This window comes from Brachyhypopomus gauderio, chromosome 3 (genome assembly GCF_052324685.1).
Source record: "Brachyhypopomus gauderio isolate BG-103 chromosome 3, BGAUD_0.2, whole genome shotgun sequence".
Lineage (NCBI taxonomy): Eukaryota > Metazoa > Chordata > Actinopteri > Gymnotiformes > Hypopomidae > Brachyhypopomus > Brachyhypopomus gauderio.
The window spans coordinates 38,405,337-38,428,944 of NC_135213.1; the positions used below are offsets into that span (position 1 = coordinate 38,405,337).

General features: G+C 49.3%; 2 protein-coding genes across 4 annotated transcripts in view; both read right to left on the minus strand.

Annotated features, from left to right (window-relative positions):
• Positions 1-577: 577 nt before the first annotated feature.
• ddx31 (DEAD (Asp-Glu-Ala-Asp) box polypeptide 31) lies at positions 578-16,248 on the minus strand. The gene is made up of 21 exons (XM_076998194.1): positions 16,148-16,248; positions 15,748-15,875; positions 15,356-15,624; positions 15,193-15,268; positions 14,964-15,007; positions 14,803-14,873; positions 14,148-14,212; positions 13,428-13,472; positions 13,269-13,310; positions 12,931-12,995; positions 12,617-12,736; positions 12,392-12,498; positions 11,914-12,137; positions 11,121-11,282; positions 8,911-8,970; positions 7,502-7,552; positions 7,179-7,318; positions 6,633-6,717; positions 5,811-5,922; positions 5,239-5,431; positions 578-1,105 (listed from the first exon to the last, which is right to left on the minus strand). The coding sequence occupies exons 2-21, from the start codon at positions 15,850-15,852 to the stop codon at positions 970-972; spliced, it is 2,172 nt and encodes a 723-aa protein (XP_076854309.1). The 5' UTR covers positions 15,853-15,875; positions 16,148-16,248; the 3' UTR covers positions 578-969.
• Positions 16,249-18,831: 2,583 nt separating this feature from the next.
• ak8 (adenylate kinase 8) overlaps positions 18,832-23,608 on the minus strand; it is a 45,785-nt gene continuing 41,008 nt past the window's right edge. For 2 of the 3 annotated variants that reach the window (XM_076998201.1, XM_076998199.1), the window contains exons 13-14: positions 20,924-21,004; positions 18,832-19,326 (exon numbers count right to left, since the gene is read on the minus strand). In XM_076998201.1, the coding sequence (XP_076854316.1) occupies positions 19,080-19,326; positions 20,924-21,004 (328 nt within the window). In that variant the 3' untranslated portion in view covers positions 18,832-19,079. The remainder of the gene's footprint in view (positions 19,327-20,923; positions 21,005-23,608) is intronic. The other variant, XM_076998200.1, reaches the window with a different exon arrangement.

The following is a 23,608-nucleotide window of genomic DNA, read 5'->3' on the forward strand; positions in this document are numbered from 1 at the left end:
GGGGACCTAAAATGGAGACTATACACACAACCCCGCATCATGTTCACCAGTACACGCGTTTATCTACATCGGGCACTTCATGGTGGACTTCTGCCCCTATGGACATTACGGGGGGGGGGCTGAACGACACACACCAGCCACATACACGTCCCATTAATAACAAATCTATCAAATATTAACGCGTACCACGGACGCCGAGTGTTTATGCTAATAACGTGACCGTGAAACCCAATATTTCTGTCACATTTCTTGCGAAGTCTTGGCCAAGCGTCAGCAGCTGGCGACCGGGCGCCGGGGACAAAACGCGGGGGACAGCTGGTCAGCGCCGGCGTGGACACCGCGGACACCGCGCCGTGCCAAGCGCGCAGATCCTCCAGACCTGGAGAGACAGCAGGCGCTGGCGAAATTAGTCTTAAGAATAAGACAAAAGAGTTAAACGGTTGTTGATAATGCAGGAAGCAAATAAATTAGTGAGATCATCTCGTCACCTGCTGTTGTGCTCGCAGTGCACATGTCATTATTACCCGTGAGAAAATTATTGACCATTTTGGTTCATTTTAAAAATACTGATATAAAGTAATCAGAAAACAATGTAAATCTTTAATGAACACATTTACTTGTGCTTTTTTATACCCAACTGTCCAACATTAGGACATTTGTCATTACAGACACATTGTTTTTTAACCACATGATTAAAACATTACATCATTTAAGTTACTTAAATGTTTTAAATCACTATAAAGTGTGAATATTGCCAAACACACTTTCTGAAGTCCAAGGCCAGGCCCAGAATTGTGCTTGGCACATGAAGCTAACGCTTGTGCCTCGGTGCAGGTGAAGGCAACAGACCCCGACACCTGTGATCCGAGACCCCAGACTGCGGTTCGCAGTGAGAGAACACTCCCTCCTCAGCAGACCCCGCGCTCCTGGCGTGGTCCTGGGCACAGCTGGTGCCGACTCCCCGGACTTTTACCCGTCTGCCGGTTCGCTCTCGTCTGTGCGTTTCTTTCTCCTCTTCTTTAGGCTCTTGGGCGTGGCGCCGCTAGAGAACTCCGAACGCATCAGCCGTGCCACACGCTCCTTGGCCGAGATCTTGTTGCGAGGCCTGCAATACACGTCGGAAACGTCAACACCACCGAAACGTGAATCGGTCATCTGGGCTACAGGCAAATAAAGAGGGGGAAAAAAGAGAAAGTGCATTTCTGTGAAAGCGTGTTGAAGTATCAGTCGGGACTGACGCTTTAGTGTGAGAGCCTGGGCCACTGTAGGTGTGGTCCACGCTGGCCCAGGCTCGGGACGGGGGGGAGAAGTTCCCACTGCTGTCGATGGGATGTGTGCAGTGACAGGGGAGGCTGTAAAAACCAGGCTCTGTTTACTTAATCGATACCGCAACAGCCTGGAGCCATTTCCCCCAGGGAGCGTTCGGGGACAGAAGACCCCGGCCCACCCAACACCACCTCTCTGGGCCCAGAGGAGGCATGAAATCACAAATATTGATCTTCAGCAGGTCCTGGAGGCCTCTGCCGAGAACCTGATGCATGAGAGACTGAAGCTGTGGAATCAGCCAGACCAACATCCCGCAGACATCCCGCCATCACACCAACGTCTTCATCAGCAGCGCCAGAGACACGACCCCTCGGGCCACGCACTTTAGCGGCTCTGCTCCGACCTTCATTACATCATCACTCCCCTCTTCACAGCATCTTCCTCCACCGTCATATAAATCATGAATGAATCAATCAAACCGCAAAGCTTTGCCGATTCACACAGCACACCCTCCAAAAGACCTGCGATCTGGGTAGAGGACGTGTGACCAGGGCTCGGGACCCAGTGTAGCTCACCTGTGCTGGCACACGTGTCATTGTTTGATCACAGCAGGACACACCTGCCCTTACAGGTCATGAATCTGCCCCATCTCTGGTCTCTGCCTCTCTTCCTCCACAAATGCAAGGCCTCTGCTCTCTAAAGCCGTCAGCAACCTAAAACGTTTTAGCGTTTCTTTCTCCCAAACTTAAACTGGTATCTCTCCAGATAATGGGAATTAGTTTGGGGTTTTTTTTTTTTTTGTATTCTGGAAACAATGAAATGATTATTGTTCTTTTTATACAGTAGAGGTGTTTACAGTGAGGACATTTGAGAAAAAAAAAACAGCAAAAAAATGAAGAAACAAAACAAAACCATTACTGGTCCACAGTAAAAGTTATACAAGAACGAACAAGGAAACAAAAACAACAAACAAAAACAATGTGTGGGCAGCACTAATTACTCCAACAGCCAGGGACGCCTCCTTAAAATAAATGACCTCACACAGGTGTGCACACACCATATTTATGAATCTCTGCCTGTACAACTAAAAAACAAAATAAAGGAATAAGTATATCCTCCCGGAGGGGCTGCTGGGTATTTTTAGTCCGTCCTCATTGATAGGGATCGTAATGGCTACTCTACTGTGCTCCAGAGGTCTTTGTTATTATGGGGTGTGTGTGTGTTTGCATGTGTATGTTTGTGGTGGTGAGATGAAGCTCATTAGAGAAGTCTTGTCTGGACATGGACAGTATACGCCCCAGACTGCTGTAATGAAGTCTCCACTGACACACACACACACACACACACACACACACACACACACACACACACACACACACACACACACACACACACACACACACACACACACACACACACACACACACACACACACACACACACACACACACACACACACAGAAGTATCACCAGGGCCAAAGTTCTGATTACTTATCAATCAAATTATGCACACATGACTCATGCCCACCGTGGTGGCGTTTGTTAAATTGAGATATCAGCGGTCTGCAGTGACAGCTGATGAATATATAAGGAGAATCATCTGGACTTCAGCGTGTATGTGCACGAGTGTGTGTGTGTGAGAAGGTCTGACCCTCAGGGACAGAGCCATTGTCCTGCTCCATGGGTTCCCTTCACAGGTCGTGCTACAGGTCACCCTGCCAATTACCAGTGGTTAGACACACACACACACACACACACACACACACACACACACACACACACACACACACACACACACACACACACACGTGCTAACAAAGACGGGGGTGAAGTATTAGCATCTCTGAGTACACTACAGGTATAATTAACTTTTACAACATAAGGACTGTATTCACAATGCAAGAAAAAAGTGATCTACAAAAAGAGGAACATTCTGGAAGAAAATAAAATTCTAGAAAGTTCTAATAAAAGCCTTTGGAAATAATTCACAAGGCCGTTTTCAATGTGATCTAGTACAGTGTGGTTGTCATTTGCCCAGAATAGAAGCCTTGTGTTTAAGCATGAAGCAGCATCTATAATATCTTACCTCTCAGTCAAAAAACAATATATCATATAATATACAAAAAATATGATTTTTGGTAACAAAAATGGTATTTGATACCTTTCCGATACAGACTGAACTCAAAGACGTTGTTGTCTGTCTCTCAAACACTGGGGGAACTCAGTGGCACACTGGGGTATCATGAGATATCAGAGAAAGAGCAGGATAACGGGGAGTTTTGTGTGTGTGTGTGTGTGTGTGTGTGTGTGTGTGTGTTGTCCGTTTCTGTGTCCGTGCTGGTCTCCTGTGCTTCTGCTAACTACATGTTCCTCTGGTGACATCACCATCTTTTCTCAAGGTCTGTGAAGTTGGCAACTACAAGAAGGTCACCAAAGACTGTTCAGGACACACGTGCTTTCAGGTCTTCTCAAGAACCTTTTTCACACTCTCTGTCCCGAGCTCAACCCAGACTGGGACAGAACATGGAACAAAACATTCCACGGCTGCAAAAAGGGAGAAACCTTCTCACTCACATCTGACCTTCCTGTTGAAAATGGTATATGATCACAAGTCAGGTATAAACCTTATGTAAAAAAGTGAGATTCACACACTTTCTTACACACACACACACACACACACACACACACAGTTAATTCACACGCTGTAGTATGCTGAAGCGAACTGACCACACACACACACACACACACACGCTCACACACGCTCACACACGCTCACACACACACACAGTTAATTCACACGCTGTAGTATGCTGAAGCGAACTGACCACACACACGCACACACGCGCTCACACACCCTGCAGGACCAGCCTGGACATGGCCTGACTAAAGCTCTGCGTCCTGTGGGAGGGCGTTCGGTTGATCACTAATGACCCCACGGCGCCCCCCCCCCCCCCCCCCCCCCCCCCGCCGCCTAGCAACCACGCGGTGATGTCCTCTCAACAGATCAGGCCACGCCCGCTGTGACCATCTCCGCGCTACACCTGCCCTTTGCGGTGACCTCCCCCCCTCGCCATTACAGCAGTTTGCAAACTGACGGGCTCGATCCGTCTCTCCCCTCACACACCCGGCCCAACGCGGGCTGGCCGGGCTTGTACCGCCCGTGCCAAGAGAAAGATCTGCTGCTGCCGGGGCGGAGAGAGAGAGAGAGAGAGAGAGAGAGAGAGAGAGAGAGAGAGAGAGGGAGAGGGAGAGGGAGAGGGAGAGAGGAGGAGGAGGACGTGAGGAAGGAGAGAGGAGCAGTTAGAGGCCGCAGGTTCACCAGGTCCTCTCTGACCTTCGGCTGCACCCAGGACAGTGGAGACACGCGGCTGCCAAGTCTACTCATCACCTGGCAGAGGTGTGTGTGTGTGTGTGGTGTGTGTGTGTGTGTGTGTGTGTGTGTGTGTGCCCACGCAGTGGCCAAGTTTGGACAAATTGCTTGAATTACAAGGTGGTCAAAGTTATAACAAACAAAGGACATTGAATATGTGATCAAAGAATCGAGAACTATATAGAAATAACTGTATTCACCCTGGCATAAAATTGAATCTTTGATAAAAAGATTTTATAAATAAAATAGAAATCTTGATGTATTGAAATATTGAAGAAAGAAAGAAAGAAAGAAAAAAAAACATGTTTAGAAAGTTAGATCCAATCTCACAATAACTGTACATCATCTGACGACTTCAGAGCTCGATACGGTAGAACGTCTTAAATAATACGCAGCAGGAATTAAAGACCCTACACAGCAGCGCACACGGCGTGAACGTCCACCACCACGGCGTGAACGTCCACCACCTCGGCGTGAACGTCCACCACCTCGGCGTGAACGTCCACCACCACGGCGTGAACGTCCACCACCACGGCGTGAACGTCCACCACCACTGTGGCCTCGCGCCTCGGCGCCCGAGCTGAGCAGAAGACCCAACCCACCTCTTGCGGTCCTGTCCTCTCTTCCCACTGGTCTTCCCGGATGTCTTGGTCCCGTCGGCGGAGGACAGTCCCTGGGGTGCGTCCCTCAGGCCAAAGCTCTTGGCTGCGTGTCCCAGGTGGAGTTTGTGGATGTGGAAGACGTGTTTGAGCGCGGACGGGTACGCCGTGTACGCCCTCACAAACGACTGCAGGGCTGTGGAAACAGGCTGCAGTTAGACACAAGGGCTTAGACACCAGAGATATCACATTTTAATATTTTTATTGGGCCAAGTATATCAAATTTAGATTACATTTTTCTCCACTCAATTAATTTTTTATATATGCCTGTTTTAAGCCACAATAAATATGTCAGCTTGTTGTGAATATTAAAAATATCTCAGGTTTTTTCCTCACTGTTTATACGAGGGTGGATCATGTTCGTACTGTTATATTTCTCCAGTGCTGAAACTTTATCTGCGTGCTAAAGGTTGTCAATGTTTTCACCAGCTTGAGACCAAGACCCACACGGCCCGACTGCTGCCCGGTCTCCCGGGGAGACGCGAGGATCCGGCCCGAGCACCGAGCGAGCGCACCTTTCTTGGCTGCCTGCAGTGGTTCCGGGCCGCTGTGGACGTAGTTCTCAAAGTCCGTCTGCAGGACTGTGGCTCTCTCTCGCACCTCCAGCTCCCGGGAAGCCGCCGAGCTCTGAGCAGAACAAAGCAGACCCGTCTGAGAGGAGACCTGCTCAGAGAGAACACCGGGCTCTCGACTGTGTTTAGGAACCACCAAGAACTCAGAATGAAATCCCCTCTACCACAGACCACATGATCTGCTTCATCACCTTATTTAATTTAAAAATAAACATTGGGAAATTTTAACACATTGAACAACACATTCGATCTCACCCTGTGTCACGAATTAGCATAAACAGCACAGCAATGAAACGTTCTTGTCAGATAAAAGAGAAAGAAAAAAATGTTTTGGTTAAACATACTGTATTGTGTGAACTCCCCCTTCTCTGACCCCTCACCTCCCCCCCATGAAAAGGGCCCACAGGGGGGTATTAGCAGAGGCAGCCGATTGGTGTATAGAGAGAAGAGGAAATTAAATCAGGATTAAGGGTGTTGGCCAGGATTCTCACTCATTGTTGCGTGAGAGCCCTCATTTGGGAGGGGGGAGGAGGGCACGAGGAGAGGGGAGGAGAGGAGAGGAGGAGGGGGGGAACCTTCTCTCCACAGCGTCTCATCAGACCTGGAGGTAAATGGACCGGGTTCATGTCTCACGCACCACTAACAAACACACACACACCCCTACTCACAAAGTCACACTCACCCACACACACACACTCAACCCCACACACACACACACACACACACACGTGGGGATAACCCAGACCGGGTGCAGGTGTAACGTACCTTCCTGTCCCATCTGCCGCGGCCTTTAAACCGCTCGTCCTGCATCAGAGCGGACAAGATGTCCTCCATCTTCATCTCGCAGAGGCTGAAAGAGAGAGAGAGGAGCGTTGATACGGCGTACACCACCACCACAACACTATCGGGGGGGGGGGGGGGGACTTCACTACGGCGTCTCCCGCAGCGCTACGCCACAGCCAGCGAGAACAGCGGCCCGTTTAGGGTGGAGGAGTCCGCTGGGCGCAGCGTCTCGCACGTGCGGCTGCTTCAGGACGCACGATCTGAGCGGGACGGTGGGTGGGCTCGGCGGGGCAGATCCGCTCTGGCCGCGTGGTTCCTCCTCTCACGCAGGGCGGGCGACAGCGTGCGTGATGGCTCTCGCCGGCTGCGTGCACGAGCCTGCCAGCGCCGATATCACGGACCATCCATCAGCCCAGACCCACCGCTGCTCCACGCCACGCGCTCTGGAGACGACGACGCACGCATCACGGCCGACGCCCTCGTCCAGCCTCCGTACCTGACTGGACGGTGAGCTGCCAGACCACACACCTGATGTTGTGATTGGCCAGAATGTCCATGTAGGCGGTCTCGGAGGGGGTGAGGAAGAGGAGGCCGCTGCCCCGAGCGCCGATGCGGGCCGTGCGTCCCACGCGGTGCACGTACTCCGCCGCGGAGGTGGGGGGGTTATACTGCAACGACATCCACGACAACAACTGTGAGTCACAACACGACAATAACACACCGACACCAAACCGCAATCACCGCTCACAAAACTTCAGTTCTCGACGTGCACGATTTCAGAAGTGCTGCAGGAGTGTTTTCTGAACTGTAATGCATGATGGGAAAATCAGAAGGTCGACGGGAGGTCACACCTGCACGATCCACGTGACCTGCGGGAGATCCAGACCTCGAGCTGCCACGTCCTGTACAGAGAGCACACGCGCCCGGGGGGCGGGGTCAAAAACACGCGCGCCTGGGGGGCGGGGTCAAAACACACACACACGCGCCCGGGGGGCGGGGTCAAAACACACACACACGCGGCACTCGCCATTTACTCTGGAACGGAGGGAAATAACCCCCGTGTGTAAACAAAGGGCTTGTGCTCCCGTTACCCCCCGTTACCCCCGTTATTCCCGTAGCCAGGATCATCTCTTTATTAATAACTGCTGGAAGACAGAGGGGCAACAGCACGGCGCTCCGGGTCTCCGCGCCTCCCTCCCCTGGTCTGGTGGCCCAGCCGGGATAAGCCGGCGCTGGGCAGGAGTCCGGACCGCCGGGGGTGTGCGCCGCCCCTCTGGAGGCCCGTGCAGATGGAGGCCAGCGCGGGTCCAGGTCAGGCTGCCAGCACCGTTAAAACGACTCATTTATTCCAGGAAGAACGGAGGGACTGACAGGCGTGGGGATGGTGCTCGGGTGGAGACCACTGGGTGGGTGGAGATCACTGCTCCTCACGCTACGCCAAACTTCTGCCTGGCTCCCCAGACTCGTACGACGTTCCTTCTGAGTTTACGTACATCATACGTATGTTTTGGGAAATGTTAAAGTGAAAGTTAACAGTTGAATGTGTATTTGTTTCTTTCTTAATTTTTAATATAGGATAATAGAATAAATGGGAAACCATAACTGTGTGATATGATATCACGAGAGGGGGAAAAACAGTTCTGTGTTTGGTAGCTAGGAAACGTCTCCATTTACAAACGAAAGAATTCGTAAATGATTCGTAATGGACAACAACAGGAAGTCATGCTGATGGCAGCATTTAAACGCAGCTGCCTGTTACAGTGAGGCGGCGCTCGGTCTCAGCGAGCGTGTGGAGCGCTCGGTCTAGCCTCGGGTCGCTAGCGAGCCCTTCTGAGCCCGGCCAGTATGCGCGGAGCTGCGAGACATTTCGCACACAGGCAGAACGCCCCACGGGGTCGGGTCGGGCCCGGCGGCCCGGGCAGACACTCCTGGAGACGGCAGGGCTGACGGAGGACTCCCCCTCCCCCGCCCACGCCCTCCGCAGCTGGGGACAGGTGGTGGGGGGGTGGGGTGGTTCAGTGGCTGTCTGGCACAGATGGAGTCCAGCAGCTACGACTGGCTTGGTGCCGCGGCTGCAGTTAGAGTAGCAGAAGCTACAGATTAACCCCAGCAGCAGAGTGAAGAGGAACGAGGAAGACAAACCAACCATCACGGCCATTTTAAGGATTGTTACATGTGGTGCAACTTCCTGTTTACTGGTGTGTCATAAAGGTCCAGTTTACCGGCTGGTAAATGTGTGTGAGTCACTGTAAAGACTCACCGTACAAAGCAGGACGCCGTTGGTGCTCCGAGAGAAATCCTGAAACACTTCTGTCCGCTCCTGCTCTCACACACACACACACACACACGGTCAGCGTCACCACACCTGGAGCCATATATGCTACAAGTTTCTTGTGTGCGCACACACACACACACACACACACACACACACACACACACACACACACACACACTGCAATTCAAGTGATTAAGAGAAAGGCTTAAGAAGGAGTTTGAAGGTTGCGTCAGCGTTAAACACAGCGTTTGTTACGTGTGCCGAACGTTGGGTTTGTAGCACCGTTTCACCGCGTTGAGAACGTCACACAGAAGCTGTTATCAGCTCGACGAGCACTGATGCCAAACACAGATGCATCCAGCGAGCTGAGGGAGGGCGGGGCCAGCCGCCGTGATGCAGCCCATAATAACCACAAACTTCCTGTGGGGGGCAGAGAAGCAGTTCTGTGGATGACTGCCCAGGTAACAATGGAGGAAGGCAGCACTCCTCTTCCTCCTCCTCCTCCTCCTCTTCCTCCTCTCTCTCTCTCCGCAGTGCAATCTGTTGTGCTTGCTGGAACAGCTGTGTGTCTCCCGTGGTTCTGCTCGTCGGAGGGGGTGTGGCCGTGCGGTCCCATTACCAAACCCATCCATAACGCCGCCGTCACCGCTCGACCCGCCCTGCTTCAGTTCTGCGGAGGGAGAGGAGGAGAGGGTCTCGTGCGCCAGGGTCCTCCTGAGCCCGCCAGCTCACCCGGGCCATATGGGTGGCCGGGCCTCGTCCATTAGCGTGGGTGGGTGTGGGCTGGGGCAGGGGACAGGGGTGGAGGGCGTGAGCGCCCCCTGGCACCGCCACAGGGCACCCGACTGGTGCCACGGCTCCACCAGCTGGCCCACACACGCCCTCCCGGGCGACCCCACCCTTCCCAGGGCAGCAGGCCGCGTCAGATGGGCAGAGCTGCGGTGGCTCTGGGTTCCGTCCCGCTGTGTCCGCGGCTCCGAGAGGCACCACGCGTGGGGCTGTGACCACAGATCCCTCCAACATCGGGCTAACGGTCGAGCGCCGAGGCTGTTGGGGCACGGACAACAGGCACGGCCCGTCTGGAGATCGACAGAGAGGCGCCCAGGCTGGTACTGATTAGGGCTGCCATGATTAGTCGACTAGTCACGATTATGTCGACTATTAAAATATTAAAATAGTCGACGACAAATTTAATAGTCGATGCGTCGGTTTTTTTGTTTTTGGTTTTTTTTAAACTTATTTTTTCTCCAAACTGCTGCGTCAGTCTCCACTGCTGCGTCTGCCTTTCTGTTCTTGACGCACATGTGCAGTAGTGGAAACGACATCCCGGGTTATACAGACAGGCTCTGGTATCGTGGCTACCCGGCTACGGAACTCAAAAGTGTGGGATCACTAAGAAAATGAAAGAGAAACGCGTGCAATATCTGCAAGGCAGAACTTTCCATCCACAGCAGCACAACCGCGATGTACGAGCACCTGAAGCATGTTGTGGCTGATTGTGACAATGATGAAGAGGGACCGTCATCTCTGTCATCTAATTTACTAGTTAGCTGCTAAAATTAGCATAAACAGCGTTAACTTAGTACTTACTTATCGTGGTAGCTGTAAAAGTTAACATTAGTGATGGCGATTTGTTTCATTAGCCTTAGCACGCATTCGTGTGTTTTCTGTAACGTCAGTGAGACCAAAACTTTATTTTTGTGAATAATTCCTTAGTTTCAAGTACCTACCTAATTTGATTTAAATGTAGCTACGTTTGGTGCCAGAGAGAAATGAAAGAAAAACAAAAAAAAAAAAAGATTTATTAATGTATTTATTTTTGTGTTGTTTAAGCCAGTGCCTTATACTTATTTTAATAATTGTTTGTTGCAACAAGCTGCATATTTCATTAAAGGTTTAATGAACTATGATAAATTGTTTTTATTTTTAGTTAGCATATAGCTGAAATCTAATGATGGTTATATAATAGCAGCTGCATTCTAGTGCGATAAGCTGTATGTTTTATATTCAATTAACGTACGATCCGATTAGTCGACTAATCATAAAACTTAATCTGTGATTAGTCGACTATAAAAATAATCGTTTGTGGCAGCCCTAGTACTGATGTGGAACGTCAACATGAAGGAGCGGTTGCTGGTACCGCGTGAGAGATCTCGCTCCAACCGTGAGCCGTGGTGCACACGGAGCTGGCTCACCTCCTGAGGCATGTTGCCGTGGAGACGGAGGAAGTTGAGGGCCGTGCGGGACTCGTGCGGGTCTCCCGTCTCGCCACGCAGCACGGCGGAGAGCAGCGTGAGCAGGAACTCCACCGCCTCACAGCTGGACACGAAGACGATGAGCTTCTGGCCCTGCTCAAACTGACCACGGTCAGGAGGGGAAGAGAAGGAGCCGTCAACCAATCAAACGACACCGCTCACGTTTTGACTCTTTCCACTGAAGCACAAGGACAATGTCCACATCACAAGCCTACGAGATTCATCTTCCTCACACTTGAAACTGTAACTTTTTTTATTCTGAGGAGGCCGTTCCAGAAGTGGATGTGCCACTTGCATCATTCTATAGACTATTCGAGGTCACACCTGCTGTTCCCGTGTTTTTAAAGACGGCTACACAACAGGGCTGCACAATTTGTACAACAGTATATAGCAATGATTGCAGCTACATACTGTGATTGCATTAAACCTCGCAATACCTTAAAGCACAGCTGTGAACCTTTGAGACGCGTTATAAGTGGGTTTGGTGTTTATACTGACAAAAGGTATTTGTTTGTTGGAATATGTGAGTGCATAACCCACAGAACCTCTCATTAATAAAGTCTGTGGTTGGTCAGCACTCTAGAAAAGTGCTTTATTTGTTTAAAGCCTTTAATGTGATAAATCACACATTGAGCAGCCCAACTACACAATATCGTTTGGACGTGAGAGTTAAACGACGCGAGAGTTAAACGACGTTCTCTCAAGACACCGTCAGGAAGACGGGCGTAGCTACCTTGCACTTGGCCAGTATGAACGCAGCGAGGCAGACCAGTCTGAGTTTGCTGGGCACCACCACCACGTGCTGCTTCAGTTTGGCCGGGATCGCGAAGCTGTCGTCTGGAGCCTGCAGGGCGGCCTGGGGGGGGCACTGCAACTGCCCCGCACTGCCACCGGCTGCCTCCGAGACGTGGACGTACACCGGAGCGCTCATACTGATGCTGGTTAACCGCGACAGGCCTGGGGGGGACAAGACAGACCAACGAGAGGACGCTTACGGGACGTAATGGAGGCCTTGTGAGTCTTCACTTACGGGGATTAGTGGCACATGGAGACATGTGTGGGGGGGGGGGGGGGGGGGGGCAATGGGGTGTAAGGTGTGGTGTGAGGAGGGCCAATGGGGTGTAAGGTGTGGTGTGAGGAGGGCCAATGGGGTGTAAGGTGTGGTGTGAGGAGGGCCAATGGGGAGGGCTGGTCGCGGGCCCCTGGCCTACCCTCAGAGAGCGTGGCAGACAGCAGCACGTTCTGTCTGCTGGCTCCTGCCGCGTTCAGTGCGTTCAGGATCACAGTCAGGTCCTTCTCAAAGCCCAGGTCCAGAGTCCTGCCCATGCAGAACAACAGGTGTTTACAGGGTCTACAGCCATGGAACGAAATGTGATAAATCATAAATAAGATTTTCGTTTGCAGTGATGCGTAGGCAGACACCTCCTCCCACACACCTGTCTGCCTCATCCAGAACAAGCCAGCGCACCGCACTGAAAGCGATGCTAAGAGTGTTCTTGATGTGGTCCACCAGTCTGCCCGGGGTGGATATCAGCACGTTTATACCTCTCCTCAGCCTGAAAGAGCCCCAGGAACACACACAGTGCCCCATGTTAACGTTGTACATCACGCCTACACAGTGACCCTCACATGCAGGCACATTTCTGCCCGAATGGAAAAACCCAGCCGGTTATTTTGAACATTGCCAAGTTGCAGAGACGGCTCATCTCTGCCAAAAATAATCAGGAGGGATGTGGTGGGTTGTTCCTGCCTGGCTTTCTCTGCTTTCCTCTTTTCTCCTCCCATCAGAACCCCAGGCACGATCCAGGTGAAGGCCTGTGAACACAGGAGCCACCCAGACACTCAGGAAAAACAACCAAGATAGATATTATTCATTTCAGATGAAATGCATTATTGTTGCAAATGCACATATATTTGTGCAAGAACAGCTTTACACAGAACCAGGCTGCAATCCAAAAGTCAAGGGCAAAAGTGATGGGGGGGGGAAACTCCCGGAGACGATGGCACGACCAAGAAACGGAGAGAGGAGTCAAAAAAAGAACAGAATGGCCTCTGTGGGGCACAAATAAAGTTTAATCAAAGTTTCACCTTCAGAAGTTTCTGGAAGATCTGAAAGCTCTGCTGGGCCAGCTGGGGGGAAAAAACACAAAGAATGCGAAGGTATAAAATTCTGCCTCGTAAAGTAATCATACATCACAAGGACATGGAGATGTTCTAAGGATGCAAGAAACTACTTGTGCTTCATACCTCTCTTGTAGGTACAATCACTACAGCCAGAGGTCCATCTGATCTCTGAACAGCATTGAAAAGACAATCACTCCAATTTTTATGCATGTAAAAGACATAAAATCAGACTACCGTAGTTCTAAATCAAGCAATGAAAAGCCCCGCGTACCTACAGGGGTCCATCAGTAACGCAACGTGACAGGAAGACACTGCACTGTCTGCTGTTAGTCAACACGATCAATTCCCCTAAAATGTTGGGCGCACTGGCACAAGAGGCCATCTGACATGGAAACATCAACCCGTCTAATCCCCATCCGAACAGCTGGACCTCACACCACACTCATCCCGCCACTCCCAGGAACAGCACAGGCCACGTACAGAGCTTCAGCTAATTAACATTCTGGCGATACCGCCATGGGCTTAATGGCCGATCTGACGCTATTGGCACAGGTATAACAACCAATCCAATAATACCAGCCCAGGTTTAATGGCCAACCCGAAGATACCAGCCCAGGTTTAACGGCCAATCCGAAGATACCAGCCCGGGTACAAGTGGCAAAACAACAATATTAGCACGGGTATAAAGGCCAATCTGATGATATTGGCACAGGTATAACGGCCAATCCAACGACAGCAGAAAGGGTGTAACAGCCAATCTGATGATAGCAGCACAGGTAGAACCGGATCAGTACATTTAGATATGAAATGATAACCCTACTAAAACAAACTAGATTCACTTGCCTTTATTTTGGGCTGCACTGCTTGTAAAGACTGAACCAGAGGAATCCCATAAGCCAGCGTTTTCCCTAAATGAACAATGTAAGTAAGTAAGAAAGACTTTATTTATATAGCACTTTTCCAGAGTAACTCACAAAGTGCTTTACAGAAATACATACAAATAAAATACAATTTAAAAACAGTTTAAGATCATTATAAACAAATATTCAAATAGAAACAACAATTAATTTTGAATAAAAAAATTAAAAAGTACTTATTAAAAACTCGAAATGCACATCGCTCACGAAAAAATCAAAGGCACAAGAATAAAAATAAGTCTTCAAACATTTTTTTTTTAAATCTTGGTTGAATCCGAGAGTCTGATATCAATTGGAAGATTATTCCATAGTTCTGGGGCATATACTGCAAAAGCACAGTACCCTTTCGAATTTAAATTTGTGCGAGGGACAGCTAATAACCCCAGATTGGAAGATCTCAAAGTTCTCGCACTATGAAGAGGACGAAGTAGCTCAGTAATAGACGATGGAGCCTCGTTATGAACAGCTTGATACGTAAGCATTAAAATTTTTAAATCTATTCTGTAACTCACAGGCAGCCAACGTAGGGAAGCCAAAACTGGCGTGATATGTTCCCTACGTTTTGATTCCATACGTCTTACCTGATCCCGTCTGAGATCGAACAACTGCATCTTTTCCAGACAGGAGCACTGGGATGGTCTGTTTCTGCACACTGCAAACACACGGTAAAGCGTCAGAGAAGAGGCCAGAGGAAGCTCGCTGCTACAACGCTGACAGAACCATGCGGAGATCACGACCGCACCTTGTCATGCTCGTCACATTTAAAACTTTATTGAGTGTCGCCACCTGTAGAGAAAAGATTAAAAATACAATTCAGGGAAAGTTTATATTAGCCACATCTGATGTAGAACTGCTGATGGGTCTTACTTCAACTCACAGATACATTCAGTAAAGCTGACAGAAAACCCAAAACCAAGATCCTGCTGTACGAGACGTGTTCTGAAGAGGTGTGTACGTCACGGAGGTCTTACCAAGTGAGGATGCAGGTCCAGCTCGTGAAAGGAGTTACTAGTAAAGACCTTCTCCGTCACCTGGGTCACTGCAGGGCTGCAGGCGAAAGCGAGACCAGTCAGTGTTCATTGAACTGTAATACAATTTGAGTCAAAACGGAGAGTGAAGGTATGTTCAACTGACCTGAGCACATCAGGGATCTCAGGATTGTTCCGGAAGAGAGACGAGGTCTTAATAAAAGGTCTGTCGTGTCTTTTGTGTTCTCCTGACACTTGCGTGGGAGACGATCTCGATTTTGCTGTGGATTTATACGCGGGGGCTTCTGCATGCGTCTTATTCTCTGCGTTGTTCTGTTTGAAGTGTTGACTGTTGGCACTGATCTTCCTTTGCTTGGCACAAACACCCTCTTGGTTTCCAAACGAGGTTTTCCTTTTCCCAAACCCTGCGTTGTTCTGCAAATAATAAGAGCACACGTAAGTGGTGTACACACACACACACACACACGCACACGTGGGCGAGCAGAATGAGGCGCGTGCGTGGGGCACTGTGACAGTCCAGTTACAGGATGAACTCACCGCGCTCCGGTTCTGCCCCGTTAAACTGGGCCGCTTCTTAAAGGAGGTGCGGTGGATGTTTGGTGAGGGCTTGGAGATCTTCATCTTCAACGTGTCCTCAGTCATGGTGGAGGAATGTGAGACACCAACTGCAGAACCGGTCAGAATGAACCCGGACGTGTTCAATCTACACGTCTGTTTAGACTCGAGCTCTATTTTCTGATTTAGTGAGTTAGATTAACTAATTATCTCATTTAATATCCAGGAGCATGAAACACATCAAGTCAACTTTTAGTTACTTTAGGCCAAGCAAATAGCTCACTATATGAACAACTATATATTAATGTGAAAGACATAAGCGTGAGTATTCATCACTAATTCAGTCTACGAGTGGGGGGATAAATCAGACAAATTACAGTACCGTATAACTGGAGAAATGTACCACATTGGGTAACACTACCATCGGCCAGCTATTAAAATCCACACGTGTTTTCCCTTCTACAAACAGCGCGTGACTATTTCCGGATTAAATGTTTGTCAAAATAAAAGTCCAACGACTCGTTAACAAGTTCAGAAATTTTCAGAAAGTTCAGAAAAGTTACCGAAAACTGCTTGGTTACTGAAAAATGAGAGAGAAAAAAAAAGCCTCAACACTCGTTTAATTTTATTAAACGGTTGTTTTGTTTCTCTGGTTTTACGTCTTATAGATATTAGTTTTTTCTAAAATTCTAAAAAAAAAGAAATATTGACATTTAGAGAATTTATTTACTTAAAAAGCATAATTTAAAAAAAATCTGTTAAAATACTGTAAAATCGACTGTTAAAATAAAATGGTCCAAACAGTCCTGTTGGTGACTGAAAAAGTTTGTGAAATTTAAGAAGAGTGAAATAAAAGTAGTCTGTCTGTGCAAGAAAAGCCTTTTGATGAGGGAACAGCTGACCCAGTGATTATGCCTGGTCCTATTGTAAAAACACTGCTCAACCACTAAGTTTAAAGAGGACATTGAAACAAGCCTGGCAAGTAGCACTTGAACTTAAATTAAATGTAGTCTTTTCAGTCAGACCAACTTTGTTTACAATTTGCCTTCATGAACGTCTCCCTTAACCACTAGGTTGTGTCATCGTTTTTTCTTGCTCATAACAAATATATTGGACTTCAATATCTCTAAATACTAATACAAACTGCTTCTGTAGCATTTTGCCAAATAGGTTTTTAGTGTAATAATTTACCAAGGTCAGTGGTTTTGTACAAATAATTAATTATTATCAACAAGATAAGATGTTAACCCTAAAGTACATGAATATTAGATTATTGGAAATCGAAAGCCATATTTATTTGCAAAGATTAAAGCCAGGTCATACACACTGCCCATCCAATGTAATGTAAAATATCTCCTTTGTAGCTGTGTTTACTGACCACTTCATTAGGTTCATCTAAAGTTCACTTATAGGTGCAATTTACAGGTGTACAATTACACACTGTATCTGTTGTCATGTACTGTTGTTGGACATATTCCTCTGTGTTCACAATTGTCTACGTGATCACTACTTATTGAATATTATATGAGTGGCAGGCTGTTTCCATCTGAGTAATGTTCACTGGTTTACTCGGTGATCAGGCGTAGCAGTGTGTGCCCATGTGTCGACCCTCTTCCCTGGTTAGGGTTAGTCTGCTGCACAAACTTATCCTGCTAATGGTCTTGTGCTCCTAACCAATCAAGTTTGAGGACAACTGACAAACTGAGCATGGTGTCTGCATTTAACTGTACACTACGAAGGGGTTTCTAATAAATATTTCTAATAACATATGTGCTGAATGCATGTTGAAAATACATTTTCTATAATGCTGTATCTTATGATCTTATGAATTCTGAAATTTACTTTAAAATGGTCAATTTCAGATATTAATTTCAAATACTCATTACTGATAAGATAGGGGTATATTACTGACAACTGCTGGAATATTGAATATATTTTTTCATTTTAATAAGAAATGTGTGGAACAACAATTCCATCTGGAGATGATTGAGATGGTTCATGGAGTGCTGCCTCTGGGTCACAATTTCAGGTGTTCAGGTTCATTTATACCATTGTAGTTTAAAACCATTTAAGATCATTTCAGTGTATTAATACAAAAACTAGTTAGTGAAACATTGTGGTTACGTGAACAAACTCAAATCCTTCAACACTAACAGAAACAGCAATGCCTAATCTCAGATGTTTTATACGTTTTATTGCCGCTCTGTAAAGGAGTGAATAAGGTCAACTTGGACGATACACGAAATTTTAGAAAATCCATACTACAGCGTATGGTCTTATGGGGCGTATTTCATCAGAATCTCCACCATGTTCCCTGAAAATCAAGGAGGCCCACATATCTGCTAACAAACACGGTTCTTTTGAGAGTAGACGGGTAGAGATAATGCCCATCTAAATTTAAAAACATCACATATCCACCACTAACTCAGTGAATATATCTGCGCATCCTTAAATGTTTATGCATTCAGAGCAGATGCATATTCGGGACCTCATTGGCTATAATTAAGTCGGTGTCTGTCTGTCATGGTATCTGAGGGGAGTTTGAACTCCAGGCTGTTAACATGTCTCTCTAACCAGGGCACTTAACTTCTCTCCTCTCCTTCGGGAGCCAATCCAGTGACCTCTGCATATGGAGAGGAGAGACGAGTGAGGATGTGCGCAAAAGGGAAAGTGAGCACGAGAGTGAGAGAAGAGACTTAATAATCAGAGCGGCTACTGAAGCGCAACTAATACCACCCCTAACAAAGGGCCTGGCCGGGCTGCATTTTATTGCGAGATTAATTAAACACATGTATAATTAGCAGGTTCCCTGTATTCCCTTGTGATCAGCTGGGGTCAACAAGCCAGGGGTGATTACCGACCAGAGGAACAGGAGAGAGACTGGTGGTTTAATATACAGTATATATTAACTTAGGGCAACGGCATGTAATTGTCCCTGTGAGGAAGAATTAAAGGCATGGGGCAGTGCACTTGCACCTTTATATATTCCTTTATACACCTTCATGCAAGTAGGACTCATGAATAAAAGTCAAAACACCAAATTCCATGTAGCTTAAATGTTTTAATTATAAATTGGTTTATCAATTTATTAAGAGATGGGAGAGAAGATCCAAACATAGTGTAAAAATGCAGGCCCAATCACATACAGGACCAATCACATACAGGACCAATCACATACAGGACCAATTACGTGCAGATCCAATCACATGCAGGTCCAATCACATACAGGCCCAATCACGTACAGGACCAATCACATACAGAACCAATCATGTGCAGGTCCAATCACATACAGGGCCAATCACATACAGGACCAATCATGGACTGTCAGGCAGGACTTTGGGAAGACGGCCCACCAGTCTGCTCTCCAGGCATTCGAAGACAGTGTGGGGATCCTGGTCTGCGTTGACCCGCACTGCCTGTGGGTAGAAGGTCTGCAGACCGGCCACCTGGTCCCAGTAGTCCTTCATCCTCTTGTGGAGCTCCTCTTCAGAGTCCTGGGGGTCATACCACAGGCGAGCCTGCACCTCCTCATTGGGCGCCGGATTCAACAGTAAATGGTACCTGGAGGGGTCGGGCAGAGAGAGCTGGAGTGACACGTGTCTGTGGTTCTGTGGTTCTAGAGTGTGAGCGGGTTGAGGGGACACGTATCTGTGGTTCTAGAGCGTGAGGGGGTTGAGGGGACACATGTCTGTGGTTCTAGAGCGTGAGGGGGTTGAGGGGACACGTGTCTGTGGTTCTAGAGTGAGGGGGTTGAGGGGACCCGTGTCTGTGGTTCTGTGGTTCTAGAGCGTGAGGGGGTTGAGGGGACACGTGTCTGTGGTTCTAGAGTGAGGGGGTTGAGGGGACACGTGTCTGTGGTTCTAGAGTGAGGGGGTTGAGGGGACACGTGTCTGTGGTTCTAGAGCGTGAGGGGGTTGAGGGGACCCGTGTCTGTGGTTCTGTGGTTCTAGAGCGTGAGGGGGTTGAGGGGACATGTGTCTGTGGTTCTGTGGTTCTAGAGTGTGAGGGGGTTGAGGGGACATGTGTCTGTGGTTCTAGAGTGAGGGGGTTGAGGGGACACGTGTCTGTGGTTCTAGAGTGAGGGGGTTGAGGGGACCCGTGTCTGTGGTTCTGTGGTTCTAGAGCGTGAGGGGGTTGAGGGGACACGTGTCTGTGGTTCTAGAGTGAGGGGGTTGAGGGGACCCGTGTCTGTGGTTCTGTGGTTCTAGAGCGTGAGGGGGTTGAGTGGACACATGTCTGTGGTTCTAGAGCGTGAGGGGGTTGAGGGGACACGTGTCTGTGGTTCTGTGGTTCTAGAGTGTGAGCGGGTTGAGGGGACCCGTGTCTGTGGTTCTGTGGTTCTAGAGCGTGAGGGGGTTGAGGGGACCCGTGTCTGTGGTTCTGGTGGTTCTAGAGCGTGAGGGGGTTGAGGGGACACGTGTCTGTGGTTCTAGAGTGAGGGGGTTGAGGGGGACACGTGTCTGTGGTTCTAGAGTGTGAGGGGGTTGAGGGGACACGTGTCTGTGGTTCTAGAGTGTGAGGGGGTTGAGGGGACCCGTGTCTGTGGTTCTGTGGTTCTAGAGCGTGAGGGGGTTGAGGGGACATGTGTCTGTGGTTCTGTGGTTCTAGAGCGTGAGGGGGTTGAGGGGACATGTGTCTGTGGTTCTAGAGTGAGGGGGTTGAGGGGACACGTGTCTGTGGTTCTAGAGTGAGGGGGTTGAGGGGACACGTGTCTGTGGTTCTAGAGCGTGAGGGGGTTGAGGGGACCCGTGTCTGTGGTTCTGTGGTTCTAGAGCGTGAGGGGGTTGAGGGGACATGTGTCTGTGGTTCTAGAGTGTGAGGGGGTTGAGGGGACATGTGTCTGTGGTTCTAGAGCGTGAGGGGGTTGAGGGGACACGTGTCTGTGGTTCTAGAGCATGAGGGGGTTGAGGGGACACGTGTCTATTGTTCTGTGGTTCTAGAGCGTGAGGGGGTTGAGGGGACACGTGTCTGTGGTTCTAGAGCATGAGGGGGTTGAGGGGACACGTGTCTATTGTCTGTGGTTCTAGAGCGTGAGGGGGTTGAGGGGACCCGTGTCTGTGGTTCTGTGGTTCTAGAGCATGAGGGGGTTGAGGGGACACGTGTCTATGGTTCTGTGGTTCTAGAGTGTGAGGGGGTTGAGGAGACACGCCACACACACCTCTCTCCAGTAGCTGGATCCACAGACCTGAGGGCTAGACGTGCAATACCAACGTCATCGGACATCTCGAGAAAAAAGACCCTGGGAGGAAGGAGAGTCGTCATCAGATATCTTCTATTTGAAACGTGGCAATCTGAGCATTATTTGTCTAGAATGCGATCTGTCAGGGTTCACACAGCCCATAATATCTAAACAGAGACACAATGCTTTATGCTACTACCCAAGGCAGGTCATACAAAAACCATCAAATTCACACATTATTGCCACCATTTGCAAAGTGCTTCATGCATTAGGAGAAGAATATTAATGATGCATCCATGATGTGGGCATATACTAAAAACATGGGACAGCTGAGACGTCGGGGGGGGGGGGGGGGGGTGTCTCCAGCCGGACAGCGTCCAGACACAAAGTGGTCCTGATGGCATGGTGAGGAGGGAGCGCACCAGTCAGCTGGCCAGCTCCGCTCCGCTCCAACTGAACCCGTCACAACCCAGGCATCCAGAAAAGCAGGACCTTTCAGCTACATCCACAATGTCATGCAATTTTAACAGCCAGCCAGCCTGTAGTGGGGGGGGGGGGGGGGGGGGGGGGGGGGGGGGGGGGGGGTGTGTGTGTGTTTGGACCGCTTGAGCCGTGAACAAGATCAGCAGAAATGGGCAGTGAGAGGGATCATCCTCTCTAGAAAGAGTGAGTGAGAGAGAGAGAGAGAGAGAGAGAGGCGCAAGATCTGCTTTTGATGAAATATTTAAAATGCCTTTGTCCTGTTGCCTCTGATGGAGGCTGTGAAGAAGCGAGCCCTCTGGAGTGGTCAGAGGAACCCTTGAACCACACAGAGCACGAGCTGACCGCTGTCCTCGCATTTGACCCCATCCTGATGCCCCGAAACTCATCTGCGTGTGAGGACGCAATCCCTTCAGGAAAAGGCATCGCTCAATTTTTAATGAATATTTGTCTTTAAAAAAGAAATAATAACTATTCTGCAAAGCTATTAGAATTAATATTAATGCTTGCTCGTGAAATATTCATGAAGGCAGGAAAGAAAAGAGAATGGGAGAGATGTGTGAGGGGGGTAAGCTGAAGCGTGGGTAACTTTCACACACACACCCCCCCCCCCCCCCCCCCCCCATGTTGGAGGTGTTGGGGAGGAGAGGGGGCAGTTTCACAGTGGGGGTTGCTTACATGGCAGCCTGACGTTAACAAACACAACGAGTGACTGAAGCAGAGCAGCTAACATGTGCGTCAGTCCGCTGGTACACGACAAACGTCCCGCTGTGCTTTTGTCTAGCAGGGTTGCAAAATAATCTTGTGAGAATATCTCCATTAAGGGGCTGGGTCTCTTTGACCCTTTTAGTCTTAAGCATCCTCCGTGGGCGGAGGTGACGTAGACGGGTCTGTCCGGCTCCGTCCTGGTTTCCCCCTGCCTCCATCTCTTGCCTCCGTCTCCTGCTTTTCCATCTCCTCAAATTAAGAAATTAATGAGGGGTGGATTCTTTACAGGCGGCCCCGGCAATGTTTACCACTGATTAAATTATAATGCGGCCCCTGCTGTATAATTCATAAGCCAATTAGAGGAAGTGTTGCTTGATTTGATGGGGAGCAGACACATGAAATACATTTAACTAATAGAGAGCAAGAGAGGATCGCTGCATAGAGGGAGGGAGGCACAGTTAGAGTGAGATGGAGAGAGAGAGAGAGAGAGGGGGGGGGGGGAGGACATGAGAACAGGCGACTGGCCCATGCTCTCTAGGATTACGTGGCTAATTGCTCTGTTTTATCTGCCTGTCACGGATAGCCATGCATATTTCAGGACGCCCAAAGACTCTGATTGTTTGTGAGCGTGTCAGGGCTGTAAGAGGCGACTGACTGGCCAAACTGGAGTGTAGTTAAAGACCGGCAGGAGGGTCGGGACCAACGCACGCCAACGCCAGCCGGCAGGTGAGGGTCTTTGTGTTTGGGTCATGGTCAGTGTGATGAGGGCTGAAGGCAGGAAGCACACATTGGTCTCAAGCCCAGGTCCTACAGGTGATGAACACGACCCCACCGTGACCCCACCACGACCCCCCACTGGAGCGGCAGCTCGCCCATGCAACACCCTCTTTCCTTCAGGGAGGGTGATATTCTCCGTCAGTCTGCATTCAGCTTCACGTGAGCACCCTGAACATGACACGTTTCATGTCTCCCGTGTGTCCTTCCTTCATCGTGGGACACACACGTGTTCTCCACCTGGTCCTACACCTGGTCCTACACCTGGTCCTACACCAGGTCCTACACCAGGTCCTACACCTGGTCCTACACCTGGTCCTACACCTGGTCCTTCACCAGGTCCTACACCTGGTCCTACACCAGGTCCTACACCAGGTCCTACACCAGGTCCTACACCTGGTCCTACACCAGGTCCTACACCAGGTCCTACACCAGGTCCTACACCTGGTCCTACACCTGGTCCTTCACCAGGTCCTACACCAGGTCCTACATCAGGTCCTACACCTGGTCACCTGGTCCTACACCAGGTCCTACATCAGGTCCTACACCTGGTCACCTGGTTCTACACTTGGTCCTACACCTGGTCCTACACCTGGTCCTACACCTGGTCCTTCACCAGGTCCTACATCAGGTCCTACACCTGGTCACCTGGTCCTACACCAGGTCCTACATCAGATCCTACACCTGGTCCCCTGGTCCTAC